This window comes from Loxodonta africana, chromosome 2 (genome assembly GCF_030014295.1).
Source record: "Loxodonta africana isolate mLoxAfr1 chromosome 2, mLoxAfr1.hap2, whole genome shotgun sequence".
Classification (NCBI taxonomy): domain Eukaryota; kingdom Metazoa; phylum Chordata; class Mammalia; order Proboscidea; family Elephantidae; genus Loxodonta; species Loxodonta africana.
Window position 1 is genome coordinate 206,098,181 of NC_087343.1, and position 10,707 is coordinate 206,108,887.

The following is a 10,707-nucleotide window of genomic DNA, read 5'->3' on the forward strand; positions in this document are numbered from 1 at the left end:
AAACAATGACATAATGAAGGTTCTTTAGGATGTCAGGTACTGTGGGGGGTAGGGGGAGGCAGTAAATGCAGGGCATATTTCTAGATGTGGAAATAATGGGTCAAAATTTTAAATTTTATTTCGGGTGGTATTTCTTTTGTTAATACAACATATGCAATGGCAAGGTAATATGTGTATTTTAAATATTGATCTTTTATTTTTTTATGGTCTCTCCAAGATACTATTCCAGAGTAAACTTCCACAAGAGTTCATGAGAATGTGCTCTTTTCCCCTAGTCCTGTATGTTATTAAGAATTTCAATACTTAGCTAAGAATTGAATATACTTATATTTATGTATTTTTATTTTCTTAATCATCAGTAAGAATATTTCCAGTATTTATGTCACTTTTTTTTTTAAATCATTTGTATTTCTGTTAACTGCCTCTTCAACTTATTACCTATTTTTCTTTGTTTTTATACTGATTAAAAAAAAACTAGTAAATGCAGCCTTTCAATTGTGGTACTGATGTTCTATTATTATCAATCTTTAGGCTTTGTTAGTAATGCTTCTTTGAATGCAAATTCTTTTTAAATATGCCATCGATTTTTTTTCTTGTATTTTGCTTCATAGCTTTTTAAATTTTATTGTGGTGAAAATATACATGCCAAAACATACACCTTCTCAACAGTCTCTACATGTACAATTCAGTAACATTGATTTCCTTTTTCAAGTTGTGCAACCATTATTACTATTGGTTTTCAAAACACTCTTCCACCATTAACATAAACTCATTGCCTACTAAGAAAAATCCTTCATGGGTTTTTGAGAATTGCAATTCTTCTAGTGAGTTCTACCTAAATCCAAAATCTTCAGAGGTAAAACAGAACAAAACAAACAAAAACACAAAAATCCCATCATGCTTTTTTATAGTAGTTGTGTTCTTTTCAATATTTAAATGTTTAATTTATAATTGGTTTTGGTATAAGTAATGAAGTAAAGGTCCACTCTTTTTTCTTTTTTCCCCCATAAATGACTAGACAGTTATCAAACTACGTTTCGATTATATTTTCTAAATACGTTTGAATGTTTGTTAGGGCTAGTTTCCTGTCATTAGACTTTTTTTTTAAACCCCCTTCAGAAGTGCTTTTCCTAGTCTCATGGGTTTACTTTCCCACTCCTTGTTTGTATGGCCTGACAGCTTTACTTAAACTATATAGCAACTTTTTTTCTTACTTAACAAAGATCTTTCATATTAAAAACAAAAACAAACAAACAAAAAATCTCAAAACATATCTGTAAAAAAAGTAAGACAGGCCTGATTAGATGAGAAAACTATGAAAAGGTAAATAAACTTTCAAAGATTTCACGATTGTTTAGTGTTGACTGGACAACGGATTGGTAGAAGTTTGAGGCTGCAGACCAAGATGTTTTACTCTATTCCTTTATATTTGTCTCTAAGATTTGTAGCTTATCTCTTCAAATATGGTTTGCTTTAAATGTGGTGAAACATGTCTTTGGAATCAAAACTGCATATAATGGATATTTCCAACAAACTATTAATTGATTAGGATTCCCTAGGTGGCCTAATTGGTTAATTACTAACCAAATGTTTGGCAGTTCGAATCTATCCAGAGGCATCTTGGAATAAAGACCTGGTGATTTACATCTGCAAAGTCTCAGCCATTGAAAACCCTATGGAGTGAAGTTCTACTCTGACACATATAGGGTCGCCATGAGTCAGAATTAGCTCTATGGCAAGTTTTATTGTTTCTAACTAATTGATTATTTGGGGGCTCCATTTTGGGTTTCTGAGGTTTTAGTATGAGCTTAAGAACTTGGGTATCTTGGAGAATAAACGGTTTGCCAAGACAGAACTTACATTTTACTTTCTTGAAATTAGAGGCAATCCCACTAGTGGTTAGAATGACAATGCTAAACCAGGTTTCCTGGGTTCAGATATCAGCTCTGCACCTGAACCTCCCTGGATATGGCAATTTACTTATTCATATACTTCAGCATTCCTTTGTAAGTTGAGGATAATAATAGTGCTGGTTCCATGCTATTGTTGCTACGGTTAAATGAATAAATCAATGTAAAAAATGTAGAAGTCTGCCTTGCTCAAAGCAAATGCTCCCTTAATGTTGGCTGTCATTGTTATCGTTTTTGTTACTACTATTATTATTATCATTTTTGTCTTCAGGTACAGTAGAGATGATGGATGGCACCAATGACAGCTCCCAAAGCCATTTCATCCTTTTGGGGTTTTCTGACCGTCCCCATCTAGAGAGAACCCTTTTTGTGGTCATCTTGATTGCCTATCTCCTGACCCTTGTGGGCAACACCACCATCATCCTGGTGTCTCAGCTGGACCCTCACCTCCACACCCCCATGTACTTCTTTCTCACCCACCTCTCCTTCCTGGACCTCAGTTTCACCACCAGCTCCATCCCCCAGTTGCTCTACAACCTTAATGGATGTGACAAGACCATCAGCTACACTGGTTGTGCCATCCAGCTCTTTCTATTCCTGGGTCTGGGTGGTGTAGAGTGCCTGCTTCTGGCTGTCATGGCGTATGACAGATTTGTTGCCATCTGCAAGCCCCTATACTACATGGTGATCATGAATCCGCGGCTCTGCCTGGGCTTGGTGTTGGTAGCCTGGGGCTGTGGGGTAGCCAACTCCTTAGTCATGTCTCCAGTGACCCTGCACTTACCCCGCTGTGGGCGCCGTCATGTGGACCACTTTCTGTGTGAGATGCCAGCCCTAATCCGGATGGCTTGCATCAATACCGTGGCCATCGAAGGCACTGTCTTTGTCCTGGCGGTGGGCATAGTGCTTTCACCTTTGGTTTTTATCCTGATCTCGTATGGCTACATAGTGAGGGCTGTGCTACAAATTCAGTCAGCATCAGGGAGGCAAAAGGTCTTTAACACTTGTGGCTCCCATCTCACTGTGGTCTCACTTTTCTATGGAAACATCATTTACATGTATATGCAACCAGGAAATAAATCCTCCCAAGACCAGGGCAAATTCCTCACCCTCTTCTACAACATTGTCACCCCGCTCCTGAACCCACTGATCTACACCCTCAGAAACAAAGAGGTGAAAGGGGCACTGAGGAGGCTGCTACTGGGTAATAGAGAGGTAGGAAAGGGGTAACAACATCTGCCTGCACACCAAGCCCTGATTGTCTTCTCCACTGAGGGCAGTTGATGGTACCTGGAAGTACCGGACCTGGTCTTGGTCTGTGACTCCCCTCATTTGCCTTTTCTTGGACCTCTAAAGACAGTTCAGAAATAGTAAATCTCCATGTGTGAACTGCACAACACATTATCATCCCATAACACTCCCTAGATAATTAATAAAGAAGTCCAAAGAGCAAAGAAAGAATAGTTACAAATGTGAGTTTCCACCAACGTATACCGGAGTGCCAAGTAGGAAACAAGTTTCTTAATCAGAGACTTTGTTTTATTGCTTGTTTTTTATTCATTTCACAGTATTCTGGGTGTTTTGTCAGAATAATCACAATTACCCTACCATCACTGACCTCGGCATGGACTAACTGTCTCCCTTAGCTGGCAGCCACCCAACATCAAAGTTCACCAAAGTTTGGTGTTTTCTGCTTCCTGCCTTCTCACCCAAAGCCTTTCATCAAATCTTTTGTGTGTGTGTGTGTGTGTGTGTTTGTTTCCTACCATTCACCACCAACATTTGAAATTTTCCTTATACACTTTTCTCAGATTCTGGATAAACCAAGAAGTTAACTTATAATAATGATATATGGATCATTTAAATACAAAATTATGATTATTTCTCAGGTATGTTTTATTTTTTTAGGGAGAAGGACCTCATGTTTATTAAGTTTCTGCTATGTGCCCTGTGTTTGTGATTTATCTACTTTTCTCAGTACCCGTCTCAGGTCAGCATGATTATCATTATTCTCACTTTACCCACTTGGGACATAAGGTTTGGAGGTTAAATCCTTTCCTCAAGGTGCATTGGACCAGAAATTAACTCTAAATTCTGATTCCTAACTCCTGCTGTTTTTTGCTAAATAAATATTAAAAGATTAAAAATCTTCAGCCATTTGACAAGCTGTATCAAAGACACTTTGGGGCTAAAAAGTCTGTGTAACTCCTGGTATTTATGTAACACAGGCTGTTTCTACTTCTGATGCAAACAAATTATCTAGGGAATTTGTTAAAATACAGATTCTGATTCATTCCCTCTTTGGTGGAGATTCTGCATTTCTACAAAGCTCCCAGTGGATGCCCTTGCTGCTGGTCCTCAGACCACATTTTAAGGGCATCCAGAGGGCAAGCGGATTCTGCAAAAAGCTGAGATAGCACTCAAAAACCAAGGGAAAATAATGGCAGGAGGGAATGAAGAGCCTGGCTGAGGAGATGGTACTCATTCCCCTGCTGTCGCATCTGTTCTCAGTTCCCTTGACCTCACAGTCTCTTCTTTCCCCCATGTCCTGTATTCTTTCCCTGCCTTCCTAACCCTTTTATCCCTATACCTCTTCTGGGAAAATAGTGGCGCAAAGGGCGCCAGTCCCGTAGGGGTCCTTGTAGACATAGAGCCTGCTGGAAGAAAGACTCTTGTGCTCAAGTCAGACTTTGGTCTTAACATTAAAAATTGCTCTTTTAACGAAGTAATAATGTAGGTGGGCTAATGGTGAATAAGAGTTACTGTATTTTCCTCAAATAACACGCCTGCATAAATAATGTACCCACACATACAACACAAATAGGGTGCCTAGGAAAATGATGTGTGAGGGGTTTGTGAGGCTGGCCAAAAATAAAACGCATAATGGACATTATTTGTGTAAAAATACAGTAACTATGTTGCAGTTATGCTTTCCTCCTGAGTTATTAAATTCCAAAATGGCTCCTAGTACTGAGAGCCATCTAAGGGGAGATTATATAAAGGATCATACTAGGCTGGAAAGTGCTCCCAGGACTTCTTCCAACCAGTCCTCCACTTGGAGAGAACTCATGGGACTTCCACAGTAGATACCATGGTACAGCCCCCAGGATGTGAAGTTGCCAGTGTTCCTTGCCTCTGGAAAAATGTCCCAAAGGGAAGAAGGCTTGCCTAACTCTGAGGTATGACAGTTATATGTTTGCAGAGTTGTGACTGATTTTTATAGTTTTTTCTCTGGATCATCCTCTTCCCTGTCACCAATAAAGATTATTGTTCTGGAATTGTGTAAGAGACTTGACTCCCTTTGTCTAAACCAGGAAAATATTGACTTTACCTGAGCCCTAAGAAGAAAAAAACAAACCCAGTGCCGTCGAGTCAATTCCAACTCATAGAGACCCTATAGGACAGAGTAGAAATGCCCCATAGAGTTTCCAAGGAGCACCTGGTGGATTTGAACTGCTGACTCTTTGGTTAGCAGCCATAGCACTTAACCACTATGCCACTGCCCTATGCTCCAAAAAAATCTTGGCAGCTAATAAATCCTCCCCCATTTTGTATTCTAGGAACAGCTAATTGCAAGAAAAAAGCCATCCTTCACCATATGACTGAGATAAACCCTCTCCACTCCCCCTCAGGACTCCTATAAGACTTGCGGATGACTCCCTTGTTTACCTGTTCTGTAACTCCTCAGGCCCATTCTTTTTCTTTGGGACATTCCTTATTAAAGAATGTTCTGTCTATTAAAAACAAAACAACCTGTTGATATCAAGTTGATTCCAGCTCATGGCGATCCCGTACGTTACAGAGTACAACTGCTCCACAGGGTTTTCTTGGCTTTAATCTTTAGGAAAGCAGATTGCCAGGCTTTTCTTCTACAGCACCACTGGGTAGGTTGGACCCACCAACCTTATGTTAGTAGTAGGGCACAAAATCATCTCCTTAATTGCGGGGCACATTTTGTCTTTCATATCCATTTTTCGTACACCACCTTAAATATGTTAAACAATTAAAATTGAGTCAAAAGGTAAGATGAAACAGAATAGAATTGTCTTCTCTTTTATGTGAATGCTTTTCTATTCTAATCATTGCTTGAGGACCATCTCATGGTGACTTCCATATCCTTTCTTCCAGATGCTCTCTTCCTCTAGAATTTCCTTTATGTGTTTTCCTTGAATAGCCACTACATTTTCTTTCTCTGTCAGCCATTTATCTTTTTTTCTCTCCTTTTTAAAATCTCCATTGATGCTCCTGTCTATGCAACTATATTTTTTTGCTATAACTACTACAGCTCCCTCTTCTATTATTGCCATCGATTCCATGTACATGATTATAAGATAATTTTCGAAACTGAAATTATGACTCATACAGATATAAAAATTAGCACTTGTTAAAAAGAATTTGTATTACTCTTATGATATGAAGGAACAAGTCAGATAATATAACTGGAGTAAAAGAAAATTTAAACCACCATGGATGGATATGGAGTTGTTGCAGTTGTTTGCGGCCATTGAGTCCATTCTAATTCATGGTGACCCAGTGCAGTTCTATTCTGCACGCTTGGGGTCGCAGTGAATGTAGGGAGTAAAAGGATGTTAAGATGAATTGCAAATGCAAAAAGAAAAAAACAAAACAAACAAAAAAATACTGGTTGTTATGGAGTGTGGGTGGAAGTTGGGAGAGAAGAATTCAATTAACACTCTACCAGACTAGATGTATTTTATGTATCTACCTTTTTCCTTCAATTTACAAAGAAGTGCAAAATGGCTCAAATCTAAGGAAGAGGGCTAGAATATGATAATCAGAAAGGTGTGATAGAGATGATACATAGTTTTCCACTGAAAAACATTTGTTTAAACGTTACTAATAATAGTTTATAAGTTTGGGGTACATGGCATGTGGTAGCCACTCTTAGGATTTTACTTGTAATTACTCATTGATTTTTTTTTTTTAATTGTTGTCAAAAATATACACATCAAAACATACAACAATTCAACAATTTCTACAAGTACAATACAGTGACATTGATTACATTCTTCAAATTGTGCAGCCATTCTCACATTCCTTTTCTGATTTGTTATTCCCCTGTAGACGTAAACTTACTTCCCCTCAAGTTTCCTATCTAAACTTACTGAATTTCAAAGAATCATAATGAGGTGGGTAATGTTGTCATGGAAACCCTGGTGGCATAGCGGTTAAGAACTTGGCTGCTAACCAAAAAGTCAGCAGTTCGAATCTACGAGGAGCTCCTTGGAAACTACGGGGCAGTCCTACTCTGTTCTATAGGGTTTCTATGAGTTGGAATCGACTCGACGGCAACAGGTTTTTTTTTTTTTTTAATATTATCACAGTTACATTACAAATGAGATACTCAGGGCACAAACCAAAAAATATAAAAATCTCACTTCTGTTGAGTCGATTTCGACGCATAGAGACCCTGTAGAACAGAGTAAAACTGCCCCATAAGGTTTCCAAGGCTGTAAATGAAGTAGAGAAAATACATTTTCTCCAGTGTTTTAAGATTAAATTAGAGAGACTATATTTCCTCGTTTGTTTTAGTATAGCTGTATAAGCTGTGATTAATCTCTAGTCTTTGGAAAATGGCGCGGGTTCTGTTCAAGATAGGGCTGAGCAGTCTGTTCCACTTTTAACATAATCAACACCCTAATACCTTACAACATGTGTTCTGTTCAAAATGGGTGATTGAGAGCTTGACATAACTAACGCCATAATGATGCTTTAAGTAATCTCTAAAAACATTTTTTTATTACACCAGCTACACTGGTCTCTTCCAAAGGGGTGCAGAGCTCTCTCAGGTCCTGTGGCCTTGTTCTCTCTTTTCTTTTTTATTCTCTTGAGAAATGGCCTTCAGCCTGCAAAATGGCAGAAAGGCTGCCTGACATTTTTAACCTGCAACTCTCTCTCCTGGTCCCTATCTCAGCTAGAGTGGACTTGGCAGAACAGTTCTACTAGCTGAGAGATTCTTATGTGAGTTTTTTCAGCCTCTTACAAACATACTGATTAGAGCCCAGATGGCTGACACGCATATCTTTAATTTAATAGTTTCTTATAGTTGTTTTGTGATCTATAAGGCCATCTGTGGGCTATGCACTTAAAAATATTAGGTAACCCTAACCTTCCCCCTATAAAACCCTTCTGCTAGCTCTTTAAAACTAGAATTTGGGAGAAATTTAACCCCCTCTGTCTCTTAAATACCAGTGTTCAATAAAGCATTCTTGCTGCTTACCTCCTCCTGTCTCAGTATTGGCTTTGCGGCAGGTGGCACCAATCCGTGATTTGCAGTAACATAAATCTCTATGGAAGAAGACTTCCATATCTTTCTCCCCAGGGCAGCTGATGGGTTTAACCACTACAACGCCAGGGCTCCTGAGATGTTATAATTAGGATACCCCCATTCAACTTCCCATTCCCCCAATGACTAGATACTAATAACTCAGGGTACAGAGATGTCAATATCCAGTCATTGGGGGAATAGGAACTTGAATGGGGGTGTCCTAATTATAGCATTTCCATTCCTAACCACACAGCTTTATATGAAGCCTTAAGTAGGTCACATCCTAATATAATCCTGCACACTCCAGAATGTAAGAGTTATAGCATTTCTCCATCTAGAAGGTAGTAGTTTGTTTGTTTTTAACCAGAATAATGCTCCCTTCTCCTACCACCAACACTATATCATCTAAATCTTCCTCAATGTAGAAATTTGAGAAAATTAATAAAACCTTGCCATTTACTGCCATGTGCTGTACTTTCCCTAAACCAAAAAACCAAACCCATCTATTCAGTGGGATTTCTAATTCAGTGTTTCTCAAGATATTTTTTATCATTGCTTCCCTAAGAAGCCTTTTAAAACATGTTTTCTTTCTTGATTAACTCCCCCAACTCCCTCTCATGAAATTTTAATAACCACAGATATAATATATTGTTTATCTGGCTTTGCACTGTGGCAATTTGTAGAACTACAAACTATTGTAATGTCAATGATTTTTCCACCCTCCAAGAACCAATTTTTTCCCTTTTAGGGGTGATATTGCCCCTGCAGAGAGGGCATGTTCTAAATGGTCATTGGGCTTGGGAGAAAATATGTATCCATTCCTGTCTTAGTCATCTAGTGCTGCTATAACAGAAATCCACAAGTGGATGGCTTTAACAAAGAGAAGTTTATTTCCTCACAGTAAGGTAGACAAAAAGTCCAAATTCAAGGAATCAGCTCCAGGGCAAGGCTTTCTCTCTCTCTGTCAGCTCTTGAGGAAGGTCCTTGTGCTCAATCTTCCCATGGTCTAGGAGCTTCTCAGGAACAGGGACTCCAGGTCCAAAGGATGCACTCGCTCTTGGTGCTGCTTTCTTTGCAGTATGAGGTTCCCAACTTCCTGCTTGTTTCTCTTTCCTCTTATTTCTTGAAAGATAAAAGGTAGTGCAGGCCACATTACAGGGAAACTCCCTTTACACTGGATCAGGGAGGTGACCTGAGTATGGGTGGTGTTACGATCCCACCTTAATCTTCTTAACATAAAATTACAATCACAAAATGGACAACCACACAATATTGGGAATCATGGCCTAACCAAGCTGATACATACATTTTTGGGCAGACATAATTCAATCCATGACAATTACCAATATTTTTATAGAAGATTTACAGACCTTGCAACTTTATTGAGAGATCTTTTTTTTTTTTTTTTTTTTAATTGTGGAAGACTCAGTAGGGAAGAACAATGAAAGCAGGCACTCCACAAAATTAAGTCAGATTAGGAGATGAAAAGACTAGAATCACAGAGGGTGTCACACCTGATCTTTGCCTTGCTTTTTTCCCCTTTTCATGACTGTGGGCCTTATGCCCACCAAAGGTTCCTACCCCTTCCAAGGGCATTTGTCTTTGATGATTGCCATAACAAAATACCACAAACGGGGTACTTTATAAGAACAGGAATGTATTGTACCACAGTTCTGGAGCCTGGAAGTCCAGAATCAGGGTGTTTGTCAGGCTGATTCTTTCTAAGGCTTTAAGGGAAAATCTGTTCCTTGCCTCCCTTCTAACTTCTGGTAGTTTCAGGTGTTCCTTGCCTTGCATCTGAAGTGTCACATGGTGCTCTTCCCTCCGTGTGTCTCTGTCTGTCTCTTTCCTCTTTTATAAGACACTGTCCAGACTGGATTAGGACCTATCTCACTCAAGTATAATCTAACATTAATTTAACTGGTAACATCTTCAAAAACCCTATTTCTAAAAATATCACTTTCTCAGGTACAAGGGGTTAAGAATTCAACATGTATTTTGGTGGGACAAAATTTATTAAATAACATCTAACCATGGTTAGTTACATTGAATACAAGTTAATCTCATATGGAACATTTTAAATATAATTGTTTTAAATACTGTCTATCTAAATAATGTGTACCTGCCTACATATCCATTTAATCTGTGAGCTATGATTTTTCACATATGTTAAAAAAAATTTTTTTTTTTCATATCATATCTGTATACATATATACGTGTATATGTATATATTTATGCACATAGGAAATCCTGGTGGCTAAGAGTTTGGCTGCTAACCAAAAAAAAACAGTTCGCAGTTTGAATCCACCAGGTGCTCCTTGGAAACCGTATGGGCCAGTTCTTTTCTGTTCTACAGGGTCACTATAAGTCGGAACCGACTCAATGGCAAGGGGTATGCATGCCTATATTATATATCATATATCATATATCATATATCATATATCATATATCATATATCATATATCATATATCATATATCATATATCATATATCATATATCATATATCA

General features: G+C 38.4%; 1 protein-coding gene across 1 annotated transcript; it reads left to right on the plus strand.

Annotated features, from left to right (window-relative positions):
- The first annotated feature begins 1,832 nt into the window (after positions 1 to 1,832).
- LOC100672686 (olfactory receptor 2W3) lies at positions 1,833 to 3,260 on the plus strand. Its single transcript, XM_003404976.4, has one exon. The coding sequence runs from the start codon at positions 2,193 to 2,195 to the stop codon at positions 3,138 to 3,140; it is 948 nt and encodes a 315-aa protein (XP_003405024.1). The 5' UTR covers positions 1,833 to 2,192; the 3' UTR covers positions 3,141 to 3,260.
- Positions 3,261 to 10,707: the final 7,447 nt, after the last annotated feature.

Excerpts from the sequence above, each read along its gene's own strand:
- LOC100672686 (XM_003404976.4), top strand. The coding sequence starts at position 2,193 with ATGATGGATGGCACCAATGACAGCTCCCAAAGCCATTTCATCCTTTTG.